We start from the raw sequence: 15,020 nt of genomic DNA on the forward strand, positions 1-15,020 counted from the left end.
TATGAATCCCAATTTTGCCGCTATCTACCCCATCAGCATTTACTCTTCTTATGAAGAATCACGGCAGTGATTACTATATTATGTTTTACATTGCTTAACCCCAGGACAATTCAGGAGCTTAACCAATAATGCAAGGCAGTGACTCCCTTGGAAAGCAAGGAACAGCTAGCGCAATGTGAGACCAGTGCTCTGTCTCCCAATTCAACTTTTTTGGAAACATTTTTTGCCATTTTTACCCCCATCTTCTTAAGTCAAAGGGATTTCTTATCCTTAATGTGACATCTGAAAAAAGTGCAAGCAACTGTGCACTGCCTTCGCTTTTTTAAAAAAATCTTTTTCAGAATCAGATACCTCAACAAATGTTGATTCTTGTTTTCCCTAACAAAATACATACTGCAAAGCATCAAAGACAACTGATGTTCTAAAAATGCCCTAAGAATGAATGAGATGTCCTTAAGTAGCTTCTGCTTACCTATTCTTTACACAAACTTTGTTTAAAATGAAAGCATGCTTGAAATGTACACACAAAAACAGTGATATGCAAAGATCTCACTGCAACTCTTAATATGCATTTCTCTGTTAAATTCAAGATGTACTTCTAATACCACAAAAAACTTGAATGCCACATATAAAAAGCCATCGGCAGTCATCCATTTAGTTATATTATCCTTTATTATTTTACAATATATTTCAAAAACTTTTACAGATGCCATAAACTGTTCTACAAGAGCTGCAATACTGTCATAAAAGCACACCTACAGACCGAATGCACAAACAAACTGTAATACCTACTGGTATTGAACCATTAAGATCCAAAGGGTGTAGTCTTTTAGTAAATAGATGTGCAGCAATGCGAACGCAAACGGATGTTAATGCAGAAAAGAACAAACTCTGCATTCATGGCTATAGAACAGAGGGCTTTTCAAACACATTTGGTACTGTAACATTCTAGACGGCAATATGAGTAATATTACATATTTAAAGCAATACATGCCCTGAAAAGCCTGTATTTTCAATCTGTGCGTGTAAACCTGAATCAAAAATAAACTAGTTATATTAAAAAACATGAGACACTTAAGTCTGCCAACAAGCTTTCGTTTCTTTTTTGTCCTAGAATGACAATTAACTTGGGTGGGTGAACTCTGATCTGTGTTATTATTTTACATCACCATTTCCTCTGTACTTCTGTAGTATTTTTTCTGTAGTATTATGACAGCCTGTGAATTTTCTTTTATTCCTTGTGCAAAGGCACACGGGAATTAACTTTGATGCATTAAAACTCTTTCTCTAAGTCTCCAAAGTGGTAAATATTGTTAATATTACAGCAAATACATTACCACAAAAAAAGCATCAGATAATGAGGTTTATCATGTTATTTAAAGTCCTCAGCTGTATTCCTCTAGTGCAACGAAGCAGTGGCACTGCAGTTTTCAAGCACTGTGTGTTGAATACTCTCAGGCACACAGTGTTAACTAACAGCTCAGGTCTATATTATTATCTACCTACAAAAAGTTTTGCTTTTATTATCATTTCTGGTCACAGAAATTATCAAGACATCTTTAAACCTATGCTGTCTGTAAGTAACAAGGTAAAGCCAACTGTTTGCACATGTTTTTAAGCCTGTCCAAGTTGACATACTTTCATGGGAATCTCATGAAAGACATTAGGAGAGGACAGTAATTACTTATCAGATCTGTTAGGTAAAAAAATAAAAAGGGTTAAAGCCTTAATTTGAGTGGCACTATGGCAAAAGAGGCATTCAGTTCTGCTTTACTCTTCAAGTTCATAAAGTTTCAGTTACCATTAAATATCTCTTAACAGTGAACACCATTTCTTAATCAAATAGTTTACATTCCTCTACTCTCTTCAGACTGAGCTGCAATGGGCTGTCACTACATTAGACCAGAGCTTTTCTTGCTACAGTCTTCCCAACTAGCCTGGACAGCAGTCAGTGGTATTTATTACTTATATACATGAGTCAGTCACACCCATCATTACAAATATGTTCTAGTTTATTTACTGTACAACGTATGTACACATATTTGTGTTTAGGCAATCCCCTTATTTTCTTAAGGTCTAGCACTCCGATGGTTAAGGTCAGACTGGAAACAATTTTAATATACATAAAAGGGTTATAAATGTCAAGTCTGTAGTGATTCTAGCTTAACAGCAAAAAAGGGAACATCATGCTCATTCTGTGAACACAGCTGGCAAAAATGAAGGCAAAAAGAGAGGCAGACTATTTTTTTTCTCTGGAGTCAAAACCTAGGAATTAAGTGAAATTAGTCAAAAGGGATGCAGAAATTAAAAGGGCATTTTATTTCATGTACATCTAGAGCTATTAAGAATTTTCATTCACAGAGGCCCTGAGACTTGAGTTAAATGAATTCTCCCTATCGTGTGTTTCATGTGAAGTCAAACTTAAAGCTCTATACACACAGATGTTTGGTATGTAATAGTGGACCCATTTTAAAAAGTGAAGCAATAAAACCTACATGAAAAACAAATGAAAGAACGACTTGATTGGAGGCCTCTGTCCTCTGACCCCTGCCCTGTCAGGCTGAACGTCCAATAAAATGTAAAATGCAGCATACATTTGCGTAATCTAAAATTTCTGTGATAATTTATTGCAAATTGCACTTGGCAGTTCACCACACCAATGGAAAACTGGCCCCCCTGTTGGTTCACACAGTCTTTTAACACCAAATACAAGTCACCAGTAGAAAGATCTGGATAGAAAGTTTGCTGCTGTGCTGAGCCAGCTTGCTGCACCTTCTGGGTGTGACCCAACACGAGACACTGCCTTATCCTGTTCCTTGGTAGGGCTTTCATCTTCTGGTAAATACTCAGGTAGATCTGTATTCTGTTCTACTTCCACTGGAGTATCTTGGAACGGAACTAGCATCTGATAAACCACAAGAGATTAAAATCATGTAAAATGTTGTAACTTAAAATGCAAATGAAAACTACATATCAGGATGATACGCATGCACACTGTGAGATCCCTTACTTCCCACCCCTCCCTACAGCAAGTGCATCAATGGATACATCTGAAATCTACCATGCTTTGAAGATGCACAAGAAAAGCTTTTGGTTAACGTGGAAGAAAAATATAAATCAAAAGGACGTTGTCCTTTTACTGTAGTTGTGAAATAAAAACACACTTCCCACTTCAGCAACTGCTTCCAAAAAAAGTTTCAGTCTGATTCTTTTCATATCAGGAAAACCTATCATTAAGACAAGAAACAATTACAGTGTTTTTGTCATCCTCCCAAACAATTCAATGATAAATTCTGCAAAGCCATTCGTTCTACGGATACATGTCCTAACACAGGACACACTTTATTCACCTTACACTGTATGGGTAACAGACCCAGTTACAAAATTTTGCCTGGCATCAGGTGTTATGGACACAGTGCATCAGGTATTAGAGACACAGGCAGACTCAAACAATTGGTTTAGAAAGATATAAATACTACCTCTTCACCACTTTCACTTTTTACAACTTGCTGTGCCTTCATAACTTTGGTTGATGCAATTGCTGTTGCCAAAGCCTAGAACAAATACAGAGAAAAAGCAAGAGCTCAGTATAACAGAAAAGCAGTAACGTGAGGATCTTGAGAGTTACTGAGCACTTACCTCTGCTTTTAAGTCTGAGCGAATTCGGACCACACATCTTTGAACAGCCATTTGAAACGTAAAACTAATAACACCTTTAATTTTCAACAAAGCTTCTTCACAAAGATTCCTTCGAGACTACAGAAAAAAAAAAAGAAAAACCCCACGAGTAAAATACTTACATAATACACCATGTGAAAACGCTAACAATTAGTTGCTAAGGAATTCCTGTACATCTGAAGGCAGGTGGTTACTCAACAGCAATTTTGTAAAATAAAAACTAAAACTTACATCTTAGTGCATAAACATTAGGCTCTCTTGCAACAACAGAAAAAAAAAAAAAAAAAAAAGAAAAAAGAAAAAACTGCTTACACTTTAGAAGTCAAAGAAGGATGGAATCAACTGTAAATAATTAGAGGAAAGTGCTGAAAAGCAAAGAATGTTTTTCTCCGTATGATCAGCTAAACAGTCCCCTCTGGTTAAGTTCTGATTGACTGAAGTGCTCATTGATGAGTAGTTAGTGTTTAAGTTGCTATTTATCAGACACCTTGCATCCATACTGACTGAATGCATCAAAGCAGCTGTTTTATCTTGCAGCTGCTTCATCTGTGGCAGCTCATGGACATCACTGCACAGCATAAGCTTAACTCCTATTTCAAGGGGAAAACATTTGGCTGATAAACCACGAATTTGTTATGTTTAAAGCAAGTGACATCACCCACCGTGCCGTAACGTTACACTGACCTATACTAGTTGCACCTTTTCTGTATTATCTTAGAAATGTTCTCTTTTCTTTCCTTTTAGTATTTGCATGAGAAGATGCTTGTAGCAAAAGGGAGTAAAATATATTTGGAGAGACTGGTAGCACAAAAAGTGAAAAAAGATGCACTGTATTAGGAATACACTGACAACATTACAAAGGTTCAAAATAATGATGTATTTGACTTTCAGTCCAAGTTTCTGTGATATTTTAAATAATAAGTTATTTCAAAGCATATTAATGTTAGTTATCAAATAACTACTGGACAGTACCTTGGAGAGTTTCATACATAAAAAGTAAATTGACTTTTTTTAATCTCTGGAGGAACTGACTGAAGCAGTTTGTTGTCAGCAGTTTAACATACATATTTGAAACAATTCATTGGTGTAAGTTTATGTGTATTGAAACAGTTAACATTTTTGACCATTAAAAAAAAAAAAATAACATTGACAGATAGGCTGCATTTATTACAGACAGGAAATATTTGATACAGAGATGATAGGCTGCCTTCCACAAGTGGAAGTCAAAACAACTTTGGGCACAGGAATGAAGTAAGTCATTTGCAGTTTGTTAGCCTAAATAAACAACTCATGACCATATGGGTATATAGCAATTCTGTAACAGAATTTGGCTTTTTACCCCGAGATCTCAAGTTTACTCACAGGCACCTCAGTTCAATTCGAAACCAGGCTTCAGCGATCAGACTCTTAAAGGTCTTCTTAAAGATACTTCTTAAGGACAAAAAACTTACCAACATTCTTACAGAACCCTTAGAAAGCTCGAAGCTTGGCATCCTCCAGCCTTGCTGCCCAAATGTCTTTTGCAAAGTATGTCTGACTCCAGCAATGGGACACAAACCCCAGCAGTACCCAGCAAGCTATCTTTCTGTATGGTACTTCTGATGCACAGGCACAGGGTAGGACAGGTGAAGGTTTTAGGAGGTTTTTTTCTTGCAGGTACTTTTTATGTGAAGAGACTGATATAGGGCCAACTTCTGGGCCCAAATAATTTGAGCAACTCTGAACCATGTGGTAATTCTGAAGACTACGAAAAGCCAGCTGACATGGCAGCAAGATGATCAAAAAGAGAAGTCTCTTCCCTTGTCCTCCACCCAGACCTAATCTTCTTGAAAAGCTCATCAAATGCTAGGGATCAGTAAAGATTACTGCTGCCAGTTGTGCTAGTCTGCTGAACACTGATTACCACACCCTAAAATCTGCAGACTAGAAAACTCACTGAAGGGGATGCCACAGACTCCTGAAGTACTGCCTCATTTTTTTTCTTTTTAAACTTACAATCAAATATGGTAATTAGATCTTAAAAACATTTCACCCCACACTAAACAACAACGAGCCTTTCCCCTCTCTTCGTGAAGTGATGAATATTTACTATTTGAGGTTTCAAAATCCACAAGCAATTGTAGGATTTGCAATATTTCCTAAGAGAAGCATTTTGCTTCAAATCTAAATGACTAAAAAAAAAGACACACAGGTAACTGAGAACACAGTATTTACAGCCCTGCATTTATTTACTCTGCCTTCTAACAGTCGCATGTCCCACCTAACATTCTTTGCTAGTTAAGTTGGGAATAAACTGCTTTACTGTTCACATCCTTCATTCTCAAAATCTCAACTTATTCTGACATTTTAAACAGCGCTGTAGGGATGTTTAACTGCTGGATGGGCACCTGGAGTCTCACTAGCATTTCTTTAATCAACTGATGAAATACAGAGCTATTTACACTAGCTGTCTCCAGCTAGCACACAGTTAGATTTTTCTTTTCTTCAGCTATGAGCTAAGAAAGCATGCTGGTGTGCTCTAGGCAACTACAGAAGCCTGCAGTTTTACTCTCTGGATCTGAATATCTAAATACCCTACATTTTTTCAGAATGGCAGTGAATACCTTTGTCTCAACACTTAAAATATAAAACTCTGCAAATCTGGCTAGGCTCCATTTCTAAAAGGGCACACAAAAATGCTTTTAAGATGGAATCGAGCTATAACCAGTACATCTAAACTCACAGTAGAAGCAGATGAAATTTCTTTCTTGGAGAGACCTATGAACAAATAAACCAATTACAAGCTTAAGAACAAAACAAAACAAAGAACACAACAAGAGAAAAAGGAAAAGAAAACTGAGACAACTGATTGGACTGGATTAAAAGAACACTTCAAAGTACAAAAGCCAATGCAGTTGACAAGGCACAGTCTTTCTAGGCAGAGCAAGTGGTGGAAAGACAAAACTGTAAAAAATATTTACTCTGCATAAAGTGAGTTAGAACAGCATGTTATTTCTAAAGGAATTAACTATGGTCTTATGAAAACAGTACGACGGGCATGCTGTTGATAAACCGGGCTTGTGGACACGCTTACTTGGCAAAATGTAAAGCAACAAAGCAAAGGATCAGGTTTGATCATTTAAAATGGGTACAAAACTGAAGATACAGAGTCCGGAGGGCACTTGTGGATAACATGCTTAAACAGCCTACATGCTGTTTGGCAGCCGTAAAAAGGCAAACATGGCCCTGGGGTGTTATCTACAGGGGTACGGTAGATAAATCCGTAGAAGTTATTCTGACATTACATAAAGACTCAGTGAGACCTCATTAACTCAAATGCCATTCTGGTCACTACAGTAGAAAAGATCTCACAGACAATGAAAAGATGTAGCAAAACCAACTCAAAGAAAACATAGTGTTTCCAAATTAAGGGTAATAAAACAACAGCAACTGGAATCTCTCATAACTGAAGGGGAACTTTTTTTGGTTTTAATTTAACAGAGTGGTACAACCACAAAATACCAGTAAGTGAAACTGCTGAAGGTACCTTGTTTATGCCATTCATTCTCGAAAAAGAAAAGAAAATTAAGGAGAGGTAGAAATAGGATAGTTTTTTATAGCAGCTAAAGGTAAAGGAAGCTTGCCTTAAAAATATCATCTTTAGACACTAAGTAAACTCAGTTTATGCAAGAATTTATACAAATCTTGTGGTTCAAAACACAATTCACAGAAATTGCTGACAACTGACGATGCCACAGGCAAGTAGCCTGAACACATTATTTGTGTGTGCAGAAGACATCTCAGTACAGCATGCCTTATTTACATGAATGCTGAAGGTTTCCTTACCGAGTCATCAAGGCCATCTATATGTAAAACCACCGTCTTGGCGCGTTTATTTGTGCTGCCAAGGAAAAACTGTGCTTTCCGTCGACGATAATTCATCTCATTCACATTGTCCATGTCTGACATGTTGGATGACTGAAGGATGTCATAAACTTCAGAAGCCAAAAGTTTAGTCTCTCCTGGTGTAGTAGTCCTGAAAGAAAAAGGGATTAAGATTTGTAAAGAATTATTTTTACGTTAGTGCTCCACCTACCACTTACGTACCGCTCCAGCTACAGAAATACAGTTACATAGTCAATGCATAGCAAAAATATTTAACAGGGACTTGTTAAAAGAAAAAAATAAAAAAGCAGCACTGGTATCACCAAATAGAACATTCAACCACCTTCTGCCATTTGTTTCTTGTTGAAATTCAGAGTGTTTGGGCTAGCTTTGAGCTCAAGAGTTCCCATTCTCATTCATCTTTTAGTGCTTATCTTTTAGCATAATGTTTTCTGTGCTAATCAGAACTCAGCCATGCTTGTTTTCACTCCTTAAAAGGCATCAATGCCAACTAGAGACCCAAAATTACAGTTAAAATTTTACTCAGATCGGTGATTATGTAAAACTATTTAATTAGGCATACTCCAATTTTTAATGCTTTTTAAATTCTAATGTAATATAAACAAATCATCCTTCTTAAACTACATATGATTTACATCAGTTTGACAACTGCAAACAAAAAGCAGCAGTAGGTGCTCAGTACATTACTGTTACTTCAGTCATGTCAAGCTTTTAAAAAAAAAAAAATTCTCAATTGCCTTTTACATTTCATTTTCCACTTTCCTCATTACATAATAAAAATTATTTCTCTACAGAACCGTAACCTTGACAAACGTTTTCTTCTCAAAAGTTACCGAGCAACAACAGCAAAGCAGAATCCCACATTTTCCTAAAGAATGCAAAGGAGATTTCTGACTAGACTAAAATTTGTAATATGAACTACATGGTAGCATTTTTCAGATAGAAAAAAAAAATCCAGGTAATACGCTCAACATATATTACTTTCTTATGATTAATGAAAACTAATTTTAACAAAGTACTAATATAAATCCGTTGTCCAAATTCAATACCAGTGATTTAAACCTATGTGCAGAAACAAAATTATTGCTGCATAAGCTCACAATTAATCTTAAAATGATGAATCCGAGCTTTACTGCTTTGTTTAGCAAACACCAAGTAATTATCAAGTATCTTTAGAATTACAGAAACAAGTGCTGAAAACTCACAAAGATTTCAATTTCATCATTCCATGATTTATTAGATAAAGTAATAGAATAGATTATAAAGTTTAACAGCAAAGCCATGCAAGCTGATGTCTTGAGGTGGTAATAAAATAGCTTGTGCAGAAGAAGTGATATCTTATCAAGACACCAAGAAATTTATCCACCCACTAGTTTTGGCAAATTCTTTCAACCAACAACAAAAAAAAAAGCTGTTAATATAAAGTAAGCTACAATAAAGGACTTTATTTTTTAACATTAAAAAGATAACAACTAAACACAGTTAACTAAGCACATTACTGAAATTTCATTATCCCACCTACAGCACCCACTAACACTTGGCAACAGTTTTTGTTTGAATACCATTGTGCTATTGCACCCTGGACCTTAAATCATAAAGAAATAAGAAATACACCTACTAATATCTATAATATGTATACACACACACACATTTGCATGCATACTCAAAAAAATAAAGTTACCAATATGGCTGTAAATATAAAATTTTCAATTGTCTGAAAGTCTAAAATCAACAGTGAATTTCATACATTTTGTACTCCTAACATTATAGTTGGCGTAATTTTTGGAAGAGTAATAACATACAATTAATTGCACTATTTACACAAGTTGTTGATTTGAAAGCACAGATTTAAATCCACTTTTATTTGATAGCATTCTAAGTTATTCCTAAAACACACCTACACAGTCAAATACATGCATACAAACTTATAAACTACTCATATTGTTTCCTGTATTTTAATAGAAGATTAGTACTACTTATCACTAAGTTACAGATTATAACAGTAATTATTCCTTTTACATTAAAAAAAAAGGTCCCAACCACAAGACTACTTTTATATAAAAGAAAGTCTGTTGAACTAAGTGAAAGACTGGGTAATAGAAGCTGCATGAAAGTCAGACACTACACTACAAAGGTAAGAATGATGGACGTGAAATAAGAATATTAGATTTCAAGACAATCTCAAAAAAAAAAAAAGGTTTAAGACAAAGTTTTATTGTGTAGTAAAGAGATACCATGCTTTCAGCAACTTAGTTAAATCAAAATTCATAAAATCCCACACAAAGCCTTTATAATTGTGTACTTGTAAAATGAGTGGATACAAGTTTTGCATCAATCTGTTACACATTCATTAATGCAATTCATACAACAGCTATAAAAAAAATAGAAACCTTAATATCTCTCAGAAAAACATCCATCTGTAAATAAACAAGTACAATAAAACCTATTCTAAAGCCTAATTAATGTTCAACATTGGCTATTTTTATGCACTATATTCGTAACAAAACAAAGCTACATGCAAAATTAAAAAAAAAAATAGTAGTAGAATAGTGGAAACTTCAAAAAAAAGAGGATAACACTTGGGCTGTGATTTTATTCCTTGAAATAAATGTAACCTTTAGAGGTGATTGTTCTTAAGACAGTGACATGGGCCCTCCCATCGAGCGTGCTTCAGCAGTTTCTGATCCCTCTGCTCATAGCTGTGTGACCCAGCCTCCCGCCACTGTCAGAGCAGCAGAAGGGAACTCCTGCTCGTCTTTCCACCACCCTTGTGCACACTTTGTTACAGGGCACACTTCATTCACCAAAGGAGGTGCAGGAAGCTCCTGCGGAGTCACTAAGCAGTGACCAGTGCTGTCCTGGCCCTGCTAGGGAAATGGTAGTAGCCTCTAGTTGAAGGAAGACTAAGAGTTAGCTACCACTCTCCTCAGAGGCAGTAACATCTTCCATTACTTCAGCAAGATTTAGAAGATGCCTGTCAGAAACCCAAACCTTTAACTGTCTTCTTGAATTCCTGTCATCCTAGACTGCTGTCTGTCCTTTCACTATGTTCACTCAAGGCTGGCTCTATAAGTAAGATAGACACAGAATCCAAGTGACATGTGCTGGATCTGTGAGAAGAGGATTCAAGAAACATTTCTCATTTTCTATGAAATCAAAAATAACTTTATAAACATAGCCCAAGTGCTACAGATGTTTTTAATGTAAGATATTTTAAAATCAGGACTTAATATTTTAAAAAGGGCTTAAACAAGATCATTAACAGCCACCACACCAAAGGTACATGTCATGTGTGTAGAGTATGCATGCTCAGAAAGAACATCAAGCATGTAGCATGATGGCTGTATCATCAGCATGTGATCCAAGTACACACACAGCACCATAAATGTGAGCAGAATGGCCCCAGCAGCCTTCCTAGAATAGCTGTATCTGATGTAAAGGGAAGAATTACAACTTTGTTACTTCAGAAGTGCAAAGGCTGAGGAAGACTAATATAATAGAGCAGATTTTCCCCTTCTGGAGAAAGACAAGATACAAATACATCTGTTTATATACTTCTACATATGCGTGTGTGTGTGTAAAAGACCACCCTACCCTTTTTAAAGCCATAATTTAGTATATATGTAGTTTATACAAACATACATACATAGACATGCACCCCTGAATCAGGGGAAACAGATGCAACCACAACCCTGCTCGAAGTACAGCAGATCCTGTGAAAAAGCCATTACACGCATTTCCTCGGTGGCACGCATGGTGCCCTGAAGACACATTAGCTAAGCAGACAGCAGAAATACTACAACTCCATTAGAATGTTCCTACTGGGTTTGTAACCCAGAGACAGGAGGTTTCCGAATTAAAGAGGATATCTTTGTTTGCCAGAGATTCAATGACATCCCAGACTCTATCAAAAAGACTTGGGTCATTTCATTCCAAACATGAAAGTCTCACTTCTACGACACTGCTTTTGGTGCTCAGCTTGTCTGCTGCCCGTAAGACCAAGTTAACAACTGGGCCCATTCATGAGATTTCCAGGCAACCGGGAGAGGTGCCTGAGGACTGAAGTAAATGTCGTATCTATCTTTAACAGGGGCAAGCAGGAGGACCCAGGGAACTGCAGGTTGGCCAGGCTCACCTCATTCCCTGGGCAGTTCACATAGCAGCTAATTCTGGAAACCATTTCCAGGCACATGAAGGAGAAGGTGACCAGGAGCAGTCAGCATGGGGAAGTTCACCAAGGGGAAGTTACACTTGGCCCAGAGGGTGGTGATCGGTGGCTGTAGGACTGCAAAGTCTGCTTGCAAGCCACTGTCAGCAAACCCCAGAGGTTAATTGTGGGTCTAATAACGTCCAACATATTCCTTAATTGTCTGGATGATTGGGTAAAGTGCACCCTCAGGGAGTTTGCGGATGATACAAAACTGAGGGGAGTGGCTGACCCACCAAATGGTCGTGCTGCCATCCAGAGGTGCCTGGACAGGCTGCAGAAATGGGCTGACAGGAACCACATAAAGCTCAACAAGGAGATGCGGAGGCCTGCACCGGAGAAGAAACAACTCCAGGCATCAATATATGCTAGGGGCCACCCAGCTGGAAAGCAGCTTGGTAGAAAAGACCCTGGTGGACACCAACTTGAACACCAGTCAATGTGTGCTTGCTTCAAAGTACACTAACAGTGCCCTGGACTGCATTAGGCAAAGTATTGCCAGCAGGTTGAGGGAGGTGATCGATCCCCTCTACTCTGCACTGGGGAGGCCACACCTGGAGTGCTGTGTCCAGCTAGGCCCTGAGCCAGGACTACAGAAGGCTCAGAGGGTGATTTTATCTATCAATTTTATCAATTGATTTATCAAACAATTTTATCATTTTTAGAACACATTTTAGAAATATATTTTATTAATGTATACAGACATTTGAAGGGAGGATTCAATGAAGATGGAGCCAGGCTCTCTGCAGTGGTGCCTTGTGACAGGGACAAGATGCAATAGGCACAAACTCAAACACAGGAGTGTCTGCCTGAACATCACGAAACACTTTCACCATGTGGGTGACAGAGCACTTGTACAGGTTGCCCAGAGAGGTTGTGGAGTCTTTCTCCATGAAGATCTTCAAAAGCCATCTGACATGGTCCTGGGCAGCCTGCTCTGGGTGGCCCTGCTTTGGCAGGGGTTTGGATCAGATGGATCCAGAGGTCCCTTCCCGCCTCAACTTTTCTGTGAACACACAAAGAGCTCAGCTGAATTCCATACTAACTGACCTAACTCATAAACATCTAAAGTCAACTGAAATGAAAACAACTCTCAAGTTAACGTGTGGTTTTATTACAGAAAAATCCTATGCATGTCAGTGATAATGTAATGAAGGGTTGGACGCAACTTTTTTTCTTCTAAATACTAGTTTGAGAGACTCTGTTTCTCAAATGACTGAAGAACCTCTCCAAAAAGTTCAGGAAAACACGTGGTCACATACAAGTAAATGTTTTCAGTTATCCCTAACCCTTTTCATACATTCAAAGTAGTGCTAATGCTTTTCCCTGGAACTCTAAGCTGTCATTTTCAGCCATCATTTTACTTCTATAATAAGCCTCATTCATTGCAGTAAATGCAGTATCCTGTATGACAAAAAAAGCACAAGAATTTAATGGACTGGCAAGAATTCCATCCAAATTTGTTGGGTGAATGTGGCTGTATTAGAAACCTTCAAGCACATACTTGGTAGAGATCAAGGGATTCCATTAGGGTTAAAAATGGCTAAAATTGCTATTTGAAACAACTATGCCCTTAAAACCACTGATGTATTTATTTGCAGGTGACCAATTTTCTTTCAGAGTTCATTTTTCCTGTACTCAAAGACACAAACACTGTCTTTAGCAACATCTAAAAGGAGCAGTAAATTACAAAGAATTGCTATATTCTGTAAGGAGAGGAAAAAAAAATCACTAACCCTCAATTCTAGAAGTGAGGCACAGTGATTGACATGATTTTGATGAAAACTTTGAGCATGAATGACAAGCCTAAAGAAAGAGCATGGTATTAGAGAAAAAGCAATCTGTTTCAAGACAGTTATTTGATCTGGCTGTTTTTCTGGCTGCTCTGCTCCGGTGCCAGGGCAGGATTTCTTCTTATCTCCAAGAATGCTGCTCTTTCTTGTGAGCTTTGAGTGCATCCCATGATATGTTGGTCTCACAAGCATATGGCTGCTCTCCTGACTCGTTCCAGGCAACGGGCAGGCCATCTGAAAACAACTTGAAAAGGAGCATTACTTCAGTGCACGCTTTCTCACAGCCCCAGGAAGGTGCTATTTCCGTGCCACCCGCTACAGTACGTCGCTTGCTCAGTTTCCTCTAGCCTTAGAACACCCAGTAAAGGCCAGATAACATTACACAGCAGCTGATGAGGAGGATTAGGATTACCACCTACTTTCTTAAAAACACATTCTCCAAGAGCAACATCTCAGGACAGCAGCAGGTTAACAATAAGAACTACAATGCACAGGAAAAACTACAGAACCTGGAGGACTGGGTTTGTCTAAAGCAACCCACTGAGCTGTAGCACTAAGATCCTCTAAACCCAAAAAGCAAGCAGCCAGACTGCCTGATGGCCTGAGCGCAGTTGTTACGTGACTTCACCTCAATGATATCAACAATGCGCTAGCTATGCATCACCTTTATTTACTCCAGAGCTGGCACATCGTGGAAACAAGGCAAGGTCAGGCTGACTTTCCTAGAATGCTTTCCAGACCTGCCAGATGCCTGACGCTTTGCAGGTCTTCCAGTCCCTACTCTCACTACTAACCTTGACAATTTGACCAGGAGATACCAAACTGCGAAAAGTTCAGAACAGAAAGAAAATACTTGATGTCTTGAAGTTGATTTTGTACTAAATAAGATACACGTCACTGACATTAGGAATGAGGACTGCATTTCCCAGCGCCACTTCAAGCTCAGTACAGGTGATATGCCTGCTGACCTTAGAAATTTAAAGAAATCCGATGTAAACACTGGGATATTCTCAAGACTGCTAAAAACCAAACCCAAACCCTAAATATTAAATACAAAGTTTATATCTGAGTAAAGTCACAGTACAATTCCATTAGCTAGTCAGTGACTGTGACATAATCTTAAACATTTAGCAGACAGAATAATTATCTGGTGCTTAGACCATTTCCTTGATTCATGCTATTGTTCTCTGATCACAAGAAGAGAACCTTCAAGAATAGGATAACAGATTTGAACATATGCCATATGCTTGACCCAGCTATTCATCCAATTTTGTTTAACTCTTGCTATTTATATGCTAAATGGAGGATCAACTTTTGATCTTCCACAGCTTGCTATCTACCATATGGACATATTCTCCATCTAAAAAAAAAAAAAAAAAAAGATAATCAAGGCCTGTTACTCAACTAAACTCAAAAGGCTTCAGAATAGCATTTGCTAGACACGAGTCTGCACAACA

The 15,020-nt window shown here is 37.8% G+C and overlaps 1 protein-coding gene across 1 annotated transcript in view; it reads right to left on the reverse strand.

The window, feature by feature from the left end:
* Positions 1–653: 653 nt before the first annotated feature.
* The window catches only part of ARMC1 (armadillo repeat containing 1), a 30,013-nt gene continuing 15,646 nt past the window's right edge, over positions 654–15,020 (reverse strand). The window contains exons 4-7 of the mRNA XM_032181395.1: positions 7,504–7,693; positions 3,640–3,756; positions 3,480–3,554; positions 654–2,905 (exon numbers count right to left, since the gene is read on the reverse strand). Coding sequence (XP_032037286.1) covers positions 2,714–2,905; positions 3,480–3,554; positions 3,640–3,756; positions 7,504–7,693 — 574 coding nt within the window. The 3' untranslated portion in view covers positions 654–2,713. The remainder of the gene's footprint in view (positions 2,906–3,479; positions 3,555–3,639; positions 3,757–7,503; positions 7,694–15,020) is intronic.

Source organism: Aythya fuligula, chromosome 2, assembly GCF_009819795.1.
Source record: "Aythya fuligula isolate bAytFul2 chromosome 2, bAytFul2.pri, whole genome shotgun sequence".
Taxonomy (NCBI): Eukaryota; Metazoa; Chordata; class Aves; order Anseriformes; family Anatidae; genus Aythya; species Aythya fuligula.